Source organism: Elgaria multicarinata, chromosome 1 (assembly GCF_023053635.1).
Source record: "Elgaria multicarinata webbii isolate HBS135686 ecotype San Diego chromosome 1, rElgMul1.1.pri, whole genome shotgun sequence".
Taxonomy (NCBI): Eukaryota; Metazoa; Chordata; class Lepidosauria; order Squamata; family Anguidae; genus Elgaria; species Elgaria multicarinata.
This window is the reverse complement of record NC_086171.1, coordinates 122,221,907-122,237,378: the sequence shown is the minus strand read 5'-3', so window position 1 is coordinate 122,237,378 and position 15,472 is coordinate 122,221,907. Positions and strand designations below refer to the sequence as shown.

At 44.2% G+C, this 15,472-nt stretch overlaps 1 protein-coding gene across 1 annotated transcript in view; it reads left to right on the top strand.

Moving 5' to 3' along the window:
- The window catches only part of BCAR3 (BCAR3 adaptor protein, NSP family member), a 100,542-nt gene that overhangs the window by 65,475 nt on the left and 19,595 nt on the right, over window positions 1-15,472 (top strand). Inside the window, exons 4-6 of the mRNA XM_063135960.1 lie at window positions 5,754-5,897; window positions 12,094-12,536; window positions 14,523-14,623. Coding sequence (XP_062992030.1) covers window positions 5,754-5,897; window positions 12,094-12,536; window positions 14,523-14,623 — 688 coding nt within the window. The remainder of the gene's footprint in view (window positions 1-5,753; window positions 5,898-12,093; window positions 12,537-14,522; window positions 14,624-15,472) is intronic.

The following is a 15,472-nucleotide window of genomic DNA, read 5'->3' as shown; positions in this document are numbered from 1 at the left end:
CTTTTTCTGGAAAACATGGCTTGTCTTCTTGTGGGTCCAGATGAATCATGCTGTTGATTTGTGAGAAAAGCCCCAAATCCCAATTGTTCTCCTCACCTTCCCACTCAGAACTTCTCCCAAATTTCTCATCAACTGCAGGAGATATAGAAATCGAGGTGTGTCTTGCGCAGAGAGAGGCTTTTCTACATGAGGCTACTAATCAGCTGTTAATCTGGATTGAGATCAGGGGCCCTTCCACACGTCGTCCCCAGAGCGCATCTATTCGACCCCAGTGCACTCTGAGGACGATCGTGAAACTTCCCTGTAAAAGAAACGACGAAAAGACGTCCTCCGCGCCGGCGCTACCCAGCTTCCTGCTTCCCGCCCGGGACGATAGCTCGGCAGAAGAAGGCGGAGGAGAGAGCGGAAGAAGCTCTCTCTCCCAACGTCTTCAAAAAAAGCTCTCCGAGCCGGCCGGGGAGCAGGAAGCTGGGTGGCGGCGGCAGCGGCGCCGAGGACGTCTTTCCCAGCTTCCTGCTCCCCGGCCGGCTCGGAAAGCTTTTTTTGAAGACGTTGGGAGAGAGAGCTTCTTCCGCTCTCTCCTCCGCCTTCTTCCGCCGAGCTATCGTCCCGGGCGGGAAGCAGGAAGCTGGGTAGCGGCGGTGCCGGTGCCAGCGCGGAGGACGTCTTTTCGTCGTTTCTTTTACAGGGAAGTTTCACGATCGTCCTCAGAGTGCACTGGGGTCGAATAGATGCGCTCTGGGGACGACGTGTGGAAGGGCCCCTGAGCACTATGCAAAGAGTGTTTCTTTCCCTGCTTTTCTTCAACATAACCTCTAGGTGGCACTGTGATTTAACAGAACAGCACAAAATACACAAGAGGAATTACATTTTCTTTTGCTTTTACAATTAAATTTTGCATTTTCTCTACTCTAAAAAAAAAACTTTGCTGAAAGTCGTGAATAGACAAAGCACTTATATATGAGACACCTTGGCCTGTGAAAATCTCAGAAGGAAGAAATTAATCAGATCCTTAGTTTTAGTCCAAACCACTGCATTGCCGTGAATTTTTTCACCCAGGAAGATGGCCACTAAGTGGGAGGACTCAAGGCTGGAGGAAGAGAACTGGGAAGGGTCACAGGAAATGAGTGCATAGCAAAAGGCAGTTCAGACAATTTTTATGAATGATGAAAACATTTAACACTGGAGACAAGCAGTTTGGTTTGGGTGGGTAGTTTTTTGGGGGGATTGTTTGTTTGTTTTTAAAGAAAAGAGGTTCAGTGCTCATAATGTTTTTTTAGATTGTAAGCCTGTGTGCAGGGACTGTCAAGAAATATTTTTGTAAGCCGCCGTGAGAGCCTTTTTTGGCTGAATGGCGGGATAAAAATGCTTAAATAAATAAATAAATACAATAATGTATTCAGACACCCCTCTTTTGAAAACCCACAAATCTTGTTTGAACAGAGGCTAGAGATGGGGCAGAGGCACACAGAAATGTGCTGTTATGGAATGGGGAAATCACTTAACACTCTCCTTAAAAACCTACTGTGTCTCCAGCTTTAAACTCAAGGGTGTCTATATGACTCGGCTTTGTAGCCAATTCCCTCAAAACGCCGCAGGATCACTGCTGCAAAACAGAAGTGATAAATATAGATGGCAGGAGGGCGCACAGGCTTTCCAGCCAGAAAACTGCAGCACCGGCGGCCATTCGACTCATCAAGCCCATCCCCTGCCCTGCCTTCCCATGCTGACCCTGGATGGGGGTAAACCACATTTGGGCTTGGATCCACCTCCAGTAATGCCCAGCAGGCTAAATCTGAACTGAGGCCACCACCATTAGATGGAGAAGCAACGTGGTGACCTCAGAGCAACAACAACAAAAATCGTGGTAAAACCACGCTGCAAAAAAGTGGAGTTTCCAATGTGCTGTGAGTTGGCAGCTGCATCATATAAACAATGCATTGCCACTGCCAGCCACAATGGGGTAAATAGGTTGTAGAGACACCGTCCAGAATGGGTGACTTGTGAATATTTATAATGTGAGATTAAAAAGTGCAAGAGACCCATTTTGAAGCAGGACATTTAAAAAATATAATAATTCAAAATTCAATGTAAGCATCACATGTGCAAATGTTGATGGTGACCAAACCATGTGCTTTCTGCTTTGTAAAACCATTGTAACTGATGTCTGACTTTAGAAACAAACTCTGTAAAAGCAGCAGGAAAGCCAGCTGGGCTTAATTAAAATGCCATCTCAACCCTGGAGAGCTCTCTGTTTGAACTAAGAGAACAGGAGCAGACTGGAGGGGAGGGGGCAAAGATGACTAGGAGGATTGGAGTGGGTGGGATTAGCTTAGTTCTTCTGACATCTTTTAATTTAACCCTGCATCTCCTAATTCGGTGGTCATAAAAAACATAGCAGCTGATCCTTAATCAAAGCTCCCAGGATGGGAATCCCTCATTTAACAGATCATTGACCTTGTGCCAAGCAGGACTGTGGGAATATGTCAGTAAGAGCCCTGTCAGCTGGGAAGATGGAAACAAGAGAGGGCTACTCAACACAGCTGGAGTGGTGTGGTGAAGGTGTGATCTTAAAACCAGCTTGCCTGAGTTGTGTTCTTGGTGAACTGGGGGCGAGCGGTTGCTCCACCAAGAGCACAACTCTTCCACTCCTGCCCCAGCCACTGATATTCAATGACAGTCAGACAATGAGCATGGAGGTTCCATGCAGCCACTATGAGTCAAAACTGTGGATGAAGCCATCCTCTTTCCAAAGTTTCTAAGAGTGGTAGGACACCTCCCACCTTCCAGATGTTTTGGACTATACCTCCTATCAGCTCCAGCCAACATGGCCAGTGGTAAAAGATTGTGGAAGTTGTAGCTGAAAATATCTGGAGGACATTGGGTTGTCTACTCTAGTTCTAAGCTGTAGGCAGGCCAACCTACCCCAACTTGGTGCCCTCCAGATGTTTGGACTGCAGTTACCATCATCCTCAGCTACCTTGTCCATATTGAGTGGGGATTATAGGAGTTGTAGTCTGAAGCATTGGGGAAGGCTGCTGGAGGTCATCATCTGCTTGTCCATAAATGAATTGTGGGCTGTGCACCCTTTTGTATGTTCTAAATTTCCTGCCCGTCAGTTTAATGGAATGACACCTAGTATTATACAGAAAAAGACTCTGTATCCACTTTCTCCACATTATGCATAACTTTATATATCTGTTGTCTCCTCTACATGCTTTTATTCCGAAATTAAAATTCCCTTAATGTTTTAGACTTTCCTTGTAGGGAAGATGCTCCAACCTTCTAATCATTTCAGTTGCCCTTGGCTTTGCACAGCCTTCCCAAACCTAATGCCTTCCAGGCATATTGGACTACAAATTCCATCATCCCCAACCAGCATGCCTGATGGTTAGGAATAATGGGAGTTGTAGCTCAAAACATCTGGAGGACACCAGACTTAGGAAGGTTGCTCTATAATATCCTTTTTGATACACAGGGTGACCACGAATGTATACAGTATTTCAAGTATGGCCACACCATAGTTAGGACATAACAACACCAGCATGGTGGTTGTTTTCTTCTTTCAGTTTCTTTCATAACAATTCCAAGCCCGGAATTTGCCTTTTCTACAGCCCGACGTATCCATCACAACAGCAAGATCTCTTTCATGACCATTTGCCTCTGAGCCAGACTTCCATCGGTGCATGAAATAATTATTTTTTATAATTGTATATCACAGGGTGTTTCATGTACTGGCTGGTTTGTGAGCCCTATGAATGGGCTTTGGCAGTTTCACTTCATACTGTGAGAAAGCCCGGTCAGTTTCATTTTTCTTGCTTTTGATTGCAGAAGCCAAACTGAGAAATAAAGCTCAGTCTCTAACATAGGAGGCTACCTTAAGCCAGGCCAGACTATATGTCTAGCTAGCCCAATATTGTCAATGCTGACTGGCAGCAGCTCTCCAGGGCAGAGGGAGAGTTTTTCCCCATCTTCTGCTACCTGACTCTTTTAACAGCTGATCTTACAAAGTGTCCTGAGATATTCTCCATGCAAGGCACGTTCCGCTCCCTCCTTAGAGCACACCTCTAAATGTCCCTTTTTGAAAAGAAAGAAAAAAGTAGAAGTGTGTGTGTGTGCGTTTGTGTGTGTGTGTGTAGGGGGTTACAATAGTGGGCTAATTCCTTTGAAACAAGTTGCTGCCTCCACAACAATGCAAGCCATCTCCTCTGTATCCTATGGGGACCAGATATACTGGTATTGTTATTGAGGAAGGAATTGCAGGAGGTTTATGCAGAGAAAAGGATGTGACTGATTGATTTCAGAGGGTTTCTATACCACCCTTCATTTAAAATAAAATAAAATAAAATCCCAAAGCTGTTTACAAGATAAAATCATGACAAAATACAAGAAAACCAATCATAAGCAATAACCAATATAACATTAAAATCTCATTAAAATTTCCAGGGGTAGCTGACATTGCTAATGGTCAAGGTTGGTTCCTGGGAGCTAGAAGAACAGGAAATAGCCAGTCCTAAACTAGCAGCCTCCACTTTATAAGCAACTCGCCTTGTACAGCTTGGCCTGGATGTCTCCAGAGGCTTGTTGCATCGACCCAGAAGACAAACAGACTAAAACGGGTCAACAAAGAACAGGGGGGAACTACCAAGGTCAGAAAGAGAAGCTGTGGGTCTGTATCCTCTCAAGGATTTATTTCTTTATTTAAGAGAATTTCTATATCACTTTTCATTAAAATCATCATCATCCAAAAGTGGTTTACAAGAGAAGATCACGACAAAATACAATAAAACCAATCATTAAAACAACAATAACAATAATAACACCCATTAAAATAGCCAGGGACAGATGACAATACTAGCGGGCAGGGCAATGCCTGAGCAAACAAGTGTGTCTATAGTTGTCGGCAGAAGCACTCCACACTAGGAGCCCACCTAATCTCAGTGGAGACATCATTCCACATGGTGGGTGCCACAACTGAGAAGGCCTTCCTCCACATCATGGCCAAATAAGTCTCAGTAAGCCAGAGTTTATTAAGCAAGACCTCCCCTTCTGAACATAGAGCCTGGGGCTCCCCATACAGGAGAATCATATGAATTGTAGGATCATATGAATACATTTTTAGTATACATTGTGTTTGGCAACAGTGTCAGGCATAACTCCTAACTTGTGTAAAATATGTGAAATTTGGGGCTGTGGCTTTTGAGAATGTAAGAAGTTGCTTTATATGGAGTCAGACGATAGGTCCTTCTAGCCCAGTATTGTCAACACTGGCTAGCAGCAGCTCTCCAGAGTTTTAGGCAGGGGTCTTTCTCAGCCCTGCCTGGAGATACTGAGGATCAAAACTGGGGCCTTCTGCATACAAAGCCTGTGCCTGACAAGTGAGCTGCTGTGGCCATTTCTTAAACTGGGAACCTTTTTTTCTTTCTTTCTTTTTCTCCATAAAACATTCTTACTGGGCAGGTACGTAAATGACTCAGCATGCACACCAGTTATTATCTCAAGCATCCAGGTGGGACATTTACAATACACCTTGCAAAGTGTGTAATCATTACCTAGCTTCTCACCTGGCAGTAGCTTTCACAAATACTGCTTTGGGATCAAAGGCTTGGGGAATGCGGCGCGTGTGCTCCATTGGCTATCGCAGACCTTCTGACCCGTGGGGCAGAATGAAAGATTTGAGCAAGCTAAGGTGTTTCTCGCCAGACCTGAAATGATCAAGTGGCCTCCATCTCTCTTTTTTTTCTTTCTTGCAGTTTTCAAAAGAGAGACAAATCATGGACCGGCAGATTATGGACAGTTCCCCAGAAAAACTGAAGAAAGAGCTGGAAGAAGAGCTGCAGATGAGCAGTGAAGATTTGCGCAGCCACGCCTGGTATCACGGACGTATTCCACGACAGGTGCGTCCTTTCTTGGCCTTCCATTCACGTTACTCTGTCAGCATTTCCCCCCCTGTTGGTTCGTTCTTGCTGAGTCCACCTACGTCACAGCCCCCGCCACCTAGTTTTTTTCAGCAGGTAGGATCCAGTTTCTCTGGAATGTATCTGTGCAAGAGTTCAAACCGAGCATTTATTAGGGGGAATGATGAAAAAACGCTTGAGCGTGTCATTCTGGGAGGAGGAATTGTGTACATACAAGGAACCCAGTAACATATCCCTTCCTGGCTCTGAGCATAAAATAAAACAGGAGTGCTAGTCTGGATACTGTTCAGCCGTATCGGTTGCACACTTGGAGCAGTAACGAATAATACAGAGGAAGAAGTGTACAAGATGCCAAGGTTGTTTTCCCTGTCATTATTCCTCAGCCTGTTGTTGAATATAGGGAAATATGATTGTAGTGAGACATCCCAGAAACCTCAGTTGGTAGCATACTCTGACCCATTCTCACTCTCCGTGAATGTGTATAGTTAGCTTCTGAACCCAATTATACTGCTGGCAATTGAGAGCTAAATACTTTTCTGTGCCATGTTTTTACATATCTGTTGTTGGGAATACAGCCAGGTATTCAAAGTGTTGGCGGTTTTGCCACCAAAACGCAATGTCTGTTACCCTGGCACAGAATTTGGCATTCTAATCTGTTCTGAGAATCCAAGTTTTCCTGTCAAAAAAACAGCAACAAGCAAGTTCCAAGCTCTCATGGTTTTGATATTTTGCCCTTCCTCTATTGCTCTCTGCCAGCTCTTTCCAGGGGGAGAGAATTCCAAATTATTTTAAAACCTGCATAAGTTAATGCTAAATATATTTTTTTAAAAACAAAACACTAAATATATCTAACTTATATAATCTATTCTGAGTTGGATTCAATGCTATCATTCTGCTGACAGAACTCATTCCATCATTTCATTTCATTTATTACATTTTTAGACCGTCCCATAGCTGAAGCTCTCTCGGTGGTTTACAAAAATCAGTGGAATCAGGAGAGGGCCGTTTCCCCCCACTCCAGCGCGCCTTCAAAATATGCTTCAACAGGCTGAGAAAACCGCAGCATCAGATTTTCAGATGATAAGCAATGTTCTAGGGGGGTGGAGGAAGAAAGCCCTGTTGAGCTAGCGGACTTCCATTAGTGTGCCGTTGGATTTAACGCTTTGATTGCAGGAATTGGGCTTTCTAGTAACAATTAAAAGAAAATAGCAACACAGAATAAATGTAACTCAGGCAACAGAAATGGCTTGATATCTTGACTGAAAGCAGTAGTGCACCCATTCTAAAACTGAATAAATATGAATAATGTTGCAGCAATAGTTTTTTAGGAATCTGGATTAGGAAGCCAGTTACAAACATCAAGCAACATTAGAGATGTATGGATTTTGTTACATCTGTTCTGTCGGTGTTGAAGGTTGTCAGGTGTCTTTCATTCTGTGTTCATTAATGGAATCAGATTTTTTTTTACCAGAATTTCGTTCTACTTGCATTAATCTACATTTGTTAATGTGTATTACAGACCGTTTACCAATTAGTGCAAATGTCCCCCCCACCCCCAAGTCATCAAATTCATGTGACTCGGAAAGAGCTGGTCAGATTCATAAAAATCCAAACTTATCTGAATCTAGGATGGCCATATGAAAAGGAGGACAGGGCCCCTATATCTTTAACAGTTGTATTGAAAAGGAAATTTCAGCAGGTGTCATTTGTATTTATGGGGAACCTGGTGAAATTCCCTCTTCATCACAAAAGTTAAAGCTGCAGGTGCCCTGCCCTCTTTTAAATCTGGTCACTCTAGTAGAGCTCCTGCAGATTTAACTGTTGTGATGAAGAGGGCATTTCACCAGGTCCTCCATATATACAAATGACAGCTGCTGAAAATCCCTTTTCTATGCAACTGTTAAAGATACAGGAGCCCTGTCCTCCTTTTCATATGGTCACCCTACTCAATCTGTTGCAGATTTCTCCGAGGTCTCTAAGCAACATTTCCCCCCTTGTTTTTTGCCATCATATTTGCATGCATCTCAACCTCTGTCTGGTAGCAGCCATTATTATTTTAATCTAAGGCAACTGAAACAGCGTGAGCTGGTAATCAAAATGCAGATCTTCTCAGTTACGAGCATCCCTGTGGATATCTGTCCTGGAAACCATTCAGAGGCAGCAGAACCTGGCAACATTGTGCTTTCCATGTTTATTAACTAAAGCTTGATTGATGAAAAGGGGAAGGCCATTAAAATAGCATTTTATAGTTATGTGTCATTGTGCCAAAGAAAGCTAAAGAAAGCCGCAATATATTAAATCCATTGAAGGAAATAGTTGACAATGTCACTTTTAGAGCTAGCTAAATAAAAGTTCTGCTTCAATGGCAGTCCAGCCCAGCCACATTTTTGGAGGTAAGGCGGCTACTTTATAAGCCGGGCACAATCTGGGTAGTTTTCTTTAAGTCTACCTGAAAGGATTGGAATCTTTCTGGACTGAACATCAATCTTACAAATTTTGAAATTCAGCTATTCTAGTTTTTAATGGAATTGCCGGTTTTCTAAAGTTGTGCTTCCCTGAAAGTCCTGAGCTTCTCTATATGAGAGATTTATGGCATGCTCATAACTGACCACTCATGAAAGTGTCTCATGCCTTCCCCTGGAAAACTCACTAAACCACCCACCCACCCAAGAAGATATTCTAGTATATAAAATAATTTTGGGATTAATTCCGCCACTAGATGGCACTGTTTCATTTAGCTCTATGGAACATTGCCCAGAGGGGAAGGTTTCAATTACAAATCATATAGTCGCGTCTGAAGGAGCCGATATTGAATGCGGAAAAGCCCGAGGAAAAAAAGCCTGGTAAGGGGCTGTTTTTTTCCTTAATGTAGAGGCGCTCTCTTTCTCTTGTTAATAAATGCTTTCAAAATGGCATTTTTGGTCAGGAACTGGAAGGCCCCAAGCCAAATCCAGCCCTTCTGAAAATATCTAACCCGCCTTTATTTCTTGCCATCTTACTAAAAGCAGACATTTCTAATAATCCGAGAAGGAGGGAATTTTAGAATTAATTGGGAGGTGGGGGAGAATACAGGGAAGGAATATTTTGGGTAGGAAGCAGCATCTGTGAGAAACCTCAAGCTGCATGTGGCCCTCAACCTAATTTCAAAAGCCCTTTGTTGGTGATCATTTGAGACCTTTTGCAAGAGCAATCAGTCCCTTCTCTAGCAGCCTGCTGGGGAAGGAAGAAGGAGAGAAAATGGGATGGAGGAAAGAAAAATGGGGGTGGCAGAAAGAGAAAGAAAGAAAGAAACAAGAGGTGACCCAGCCACTTTTGATTCTGGCCCTGCCCACTACTGGCTTTGGCTCCACCCACTTCCAACATGTGGTCTGCAACAGATTAACTGCTAAGGAATTTGGCCGTGGACAGAAAAAGTTTGGCTACCCTTGGTCCGTGATATGATTCATGAACGGTCTGGGATTGTTCTGGTAGGGCACTTCAGCCTGCCACTGCTGCCTGCCTCTTAACATCATGTCTAATTTGGCCCACAGGGCAAGCTAGACATTATGTTAATTTGCATGTTTGAAAAAAATATAAAAAGCGATGCAATGGGAACAAAGCAGCTGTGGGACCGTGCGGTGTAAGGAGAAAGAGTTTGAACCTTCCTTCCCCTGATGAAAATTGCCCCCTGCCTCCCTGCTAGTTGGAATCACAAGGGCAGCTCCCTTTGGTGCCGATGCAAGCTTCCCTCCCAACGCAAGTAGAATCTCTGAAGGAGCATTTTCATCGGGACCTCTACAGGGAAGGAAGGGATAACTCACCCTCGCTATTCCCCATGGTCCTGATGCGACTTGCCCCCCCCCCCCTGCAGCTGCGATGGACAGTTAAAAAAACAACACATTGATTGCATTCACACAGTTAGTGTTTGGCCCTGAAGAGCAAGATGTGGGAATGTGGGAGTCTTGCCAAAAAGAGAACACTCCTGTAAACTCTGTTGGTTTGCCTTTCCCAACCTAATGTGCTCTCGACGTGTGGGACTATAAATCCCACCACCCCCAGCCAATATGGTTATGCTGGCTGGAGATGTTGGGGTTTCTAGTCCAGCATATTTGGTTTGTGCCAGGTTGGGGAAACCTGGTTTACATCATTCCGAGTCCCATCAGAGCTTTGCTACTACTGGAATGCCTGACACTCCTTGCGTTTGGATCCCTTATTTGCCTCTACAGATTAGTGTGTGAGAGATGTACCTTGGGAAATTCCAGAAGAATTTTATTGTTAGTTTTGTATCAGCAAAAAACTCTTTAGTGTGGTGTGAGGAGCCTTGGAGATTACCTGGTTTATTGTAGCCTCTGTAATTAGCTGCATTAGATGTATTGAAAACACAGCAGGTCTCCATGTCTGACTTGAAAACAAAGTGAACCAGGTGGATGCTAAGGCTGGCAGGATGCTTTCTTATTCCTGAAGCACTCCATGGTTGAGTACAGTTCATCAGAAAATGGCAACCAACAGTTTGTAGCAAGAGAGCTACCCATAATCCTGATTCAATATTATCAACAAATAAAAAGCTCTCAAGGTTCACAGTCCATATGTACCCTGTAATTTATAAAGCTGCCCCTTTAATTAAATTGAATGATGAACCTTTGCTGCCGGGGGACTGTCAAGTGCACATCATAACCGCCCCCCTACTTCCCCCTGCAACTAGTTCCTGGATCTGAGCCATAGGGACCTTGGCTTTGATTTCAGAAGTAACAAGGATCAGAAAGATCTCTTCACCTTTGGGAGGCTGTCCCTTGAATTTTGCCCATAGTTCTAGACAAATCAGAATTTGGACTGACAGTTCTTTCACAAGGTCCAAATGCAGCAGCTTAAAATGTTGAGCACTGGAAACTAAGGCAATACTAGATTATTATTATTATTATTATTATTATTATTATTATTATTATTATTATTTATATAGAGAAGAGCAGATTAAAGCCTGACAGAGAGTTGACAAGGTAGGTAGCTATACAGTGGCACTTTTGCTACTGCCCTCCCCCCCCCAAAAAAACTTGCAGCATCACTCCAGCAAAGCAGCAACGATAGTGACGCGAACTATCCAGCCAGGAAAATTTGCAGTGCCATTGTCACACGGTGGTAATGCTTCGTGTAACCGAAAACTTCCGAAAGCATTTTTTGTTTTGTTTTCTGACAACTCTGTACAACACTAGCTTTGAGTGCTTGTTGCTGCACATTTGTGCATTTATACGTTTTAAATGTATATACGTGTTTCTATTTATAGGTTTTAAATGTTTATGTTTTAAATTTTGTAACACTGCCTTGAGGCCCAGCATTGGAGAAAAGGCAGGCTATAAATATAATAATAATAATAATAATAATACAGTTCATTGAATTTATGGAGTATACATAATACCTGTCCTTAGTTTCATTCCTGAATCGTACAGCAATGTTGCCATGGTGACCGTTACTGAACACTCACCTTGGGTCCTTCCCCCTGCTCTGCAATTTCCCATTGACTCTGTGTTCTCATGATGCTTTGGACATGCTCAAAGTGAGGTGTATGTGCTTAGTACACCCTCTATTTTAACCCAAAGTGAAGCCACCACTGACACACGCACGAACAACCGTGGGCACAGTGGAGCAAAGTAAAAACCTGCAGTAAAACGGCAATTCAAAAATGTGCAACTTCATGGCGTGTACCATGATACGGCTGCGAATTGATGGCTGCATCATATAAACGATGGAACAGCCACCATGTATATGTGACTTATCTGCAATCCTACACATGTTTAGACAGAAAAAACTCCTATAACTCTCAGCATGCTCCAGCTATACTGGCTGGGACATGCTGGCCATTGTAGGGCTTTTTTCTATATAAACATGCATAAGATTGCACCTTTTGCTCACTTTGTTAAACATTGGTAAAAGAATATAATATATTGGAATAAGAACTATGGTCCTATACCAGAATGTATCTCCGTTGTGTGTGTGTGTGTTTCCCCCCCACACACACCTCATTTTTGGAATATTAGGTGTTTATATTTAGTAGATGTTCATATCTTGCAATGTTTATATTTAGCTGAATTGTTTTCTAAAGAAGAAATGAAATTATGTGGAGGCTTTCAATAAAATAAAGTAAGTGATATGAATACCCAGTAGCAATGTTTTGATCTGAACAGTTATCCCTTTTCTCTTCAAGGTGGCTGAAAGCCTGGTTCAGAGAGATGGAGATTTCTTGATTAGAGACTCTCTCTCCAGCCCTGGAAATTTCGTCCTTACCTGTCAGTGGAAAAACATCTCCCAGCACTTCAAGATCAATAAAACCATCTTGAGGCTCAACGAAGCTTACTGCCGCGTCCAGTACCGCTTTGAAGATGAGAGTTTTGACAGCATCCCGGGGCTGGTTCGGTGCTATGTGGGAAACCGCAGGCCAATATCAAAGCAGAGTGGAGCGATTATATTCCAGCCCATCAACAGGACTGTTCCGTTGAGGTGTCTGGAGGAGAAATATGGCATCTCTCCAGTCCTGCAAAGAGAGGGCAGTGTTTCTGAAGGACAAGGAGAAACTCCGAAAAGGCTGAGCCTTAACATGTGCAATCGCCAGGCCAGAGAGCAGAACTCAATCCGAGGAAACCTTTTAAGGTATGGTCATCTTGCCCCCATGAGAAAGTTCAAGCCCTGATCATGCCTCAATTATTGTATAGCCTTATCGAAGGGCCATGCAGAGTGTGGCGCAAAAGTTCCGTGATTGGGGCTCTTGGCATGGTTTTTTAAAAAAGTTTAAGAACAGCTCTGGGGAGCCTGAAGTAAACCCTTTCACCCTTCATTGTTCACCAGTGAAAATTCCCACTGAAAAACTACTGTTAGCCCTGCTGAGGGGGAAAGACGGTATTGTGGTAATCTTCTCTCCCCACAACAAATCTATTAGTAGCTTTGCTGGGTAAATGTCACGGCGGGGAGGGTTAAGCAATCCCTCTCTCAATATTGAAGCTGAAGCCAGTGTATTTGGTTGTCTTCACAACAACCCTGTGAAGTAGGTTAGGCTCAGCGATAGTGACTGGTTCACAATCACCTAGTGAGCTATCTGGCTGAGTGGAGCTTTGAACCCAGGTCTTCTTGGTCCTTGTCTGACGCTCTAACCACTGCACCAAACTAGCTTTAGTGGGCAGTGGCCAATTTTAACACACTTCCTTCTTACTTTAGGCTGGTTTGGATCTGAGAGGTTTGTGTTAACAGGTTGAAAAATAAATACTAAAGATAGACTTTCCTTCTAACAATTACGTTATTCTTGCAGGTGTAGCTTTCAGAGAGCAATGTTTGCCATAGCTCAGAGTTTCCCAGGCTTCTTATAGCTCGAGCACACTTCTTTTCTAATTTTTTCTGTGGTCTGGTGCTTTGGGCTCACAAATCAGAGGCAGAGGCCTGGGGCAGTGGTGGATTGGCAAATTTTGAAGTGCAGGTGCTCATCATGACAGTCCCCATCGCCATGCTCCCAGGGAGAATCCAAAAATATGCAGCCAGTTGGGTGGCCCATATCAGCAAACCAGTTTTAACTGTTGCCATCTCTCTACCAGGAGCAGGAAAAGCTAATGGGTTTAAATTGCCCATTCAGGACTAAGCCACCTCAAAATACTTTGCAGTAACTAAAATACAGAATTTGCAACTACAAGACGTTGTGATGGCCACCAATTTGGATGGCTTTCAAATGCGGTTAGACAAATTCCTGGAGGAGAAGGCTATCGATGGCTCCTAGTCCTGATGGCTATATGCTACCTCCGGTATTAGAGGCAGTAAGTGTATGTATACCAGTTGTTGGGGAACATGGGCAGGGGGATGGGGGGCTGTTGCACTCATGCACTCAGTGAGTCTCCCGTGGGCAGCTGGTTGGCCACTATGTGAACAGAATGCTGGACTAGATTGACCCTTGGTCTGACCCAGCATGGCTCTTCTTATGTTCTTATGTAGTGATAGGTCACAACAATACATTGTTGCTGGGAAAATTGATCCCACCCACCCCAGCTTTTGCAAGAATTGCAGTTAAATTCAGAAGGAACAGGGAAGTCTGAGGAGGTGGGAGATGACATCATCACCCCTGCTAAGCAGACAGTCCTGGGGCTTCGGCCCTGCAAGCCCTGGCTCCACTACACCATGGCCTGGAGGCAAGCAGGCAAGTCAGGATGGACAGTGAGTTTGAGCCAATACAAGCTGGGGAGCCAAGCTTATATTGGGTCCTTCTGCCAGCTGATCCCTGTGCTGCAGTACCATCCTCTGGCCATTGCAGTGGTGGCATTGCTGCACAGCGGAGAGATGGCCAGCAGCTCTGGCAATTGGCCACCAGTGAGTCAGGCAGCTGAGTCATCTTGCCAGAGTCCCCAGTTCATCATTCCTTCTCATTCGAAAGTCCTGCCATTTCGATTCTGCAAGCCTGGTGCCTTACGACAGGCAACATTTTTCTCTGTGTGAAGGCCTCCCTTTCCTCCCCCTGCCAAGCCCACAAACTGCAAACCAACATGGCATCGAGTTCTAATGTGGCTGCCGGAGGAGAGGGCGGCTATGCGCAGAAGTGTAAAGCTGAACTCCAGAAAGGGCTGAATTGCACGGGGACATTTTTTCTCTTTCTCCTTTCAGAAACAAGGAAAAAAGTGGTAGCCACCCGGCATGTTTGGACCACATGCAGGAGAAGAGATTCCCCCTGAAGGCTCACCAGTCAGAAAGCTATCTGCCAATAGGTACGTCTGGCATGAGTCGTGAGTGATGGGTGACCGAGTCCCATGGGTGGACTTGCTATCCTGTTGCTATAGCTTCTGTCGGAAAGATGTCCTCGGTGTTTTATATGTTTTATTCCATTGCCTTAATGGAAACCCAATCCTTGCAATGCTGCCTTCCTTTCCTTAGTTTTGTGACAAATAATGTCCTTTGTCATGCCATCTGTGTCCCTAGTGATATGCCTCTTCAGGGATGTATTGGTGTGGCATAGTTAAGCAACAAGTGGTTAATGGGGCAGTCCATTGAATGCAGTGGAACTGACTTTGGAATAAATAGATATGCTCAGGATTGCACTGCACGGGAGCAGAGATGCCATGGGCCCCAAGTTCAAATCCCACCACAGCAGTGAGCTCACGAGGTAGCAGAAAGGGAGCCCACCCTGCTCCCTCTTCCTCAGCTTTTATCTGCAATATGAGGGTAATAACGTTAACTGCCCTACTGTGCTGTTGTAAAGCTTAATGACAAAATGAAGCACCCTGAACCACCTTCCCCAACTGGCTGGCCTGTAGATGCGTTGGACCTGCAACGCCCAGCCGGCATATTCCATTCCCAGGCTGGCATAGCCAGAAGATGTGATGCCAATACTAACCATTGCAGAATAAAAAAATAAATAGGCAGAGTAGGAGAACTTGGGTAAGTTTTGATTAATGGGCATAACATAAACAGGGTGCAGAATTTTAACACGGTGCAGAATTTTTATTGTCTGGGAGCAGATTTTGCTTTGGCATTACTTTTCAGGTAAAGTACGTACAGCCATGTTATCAGTACCACCAGCTTTGTAGATATTGGGATGGAGCAGGAAGGGGCATATT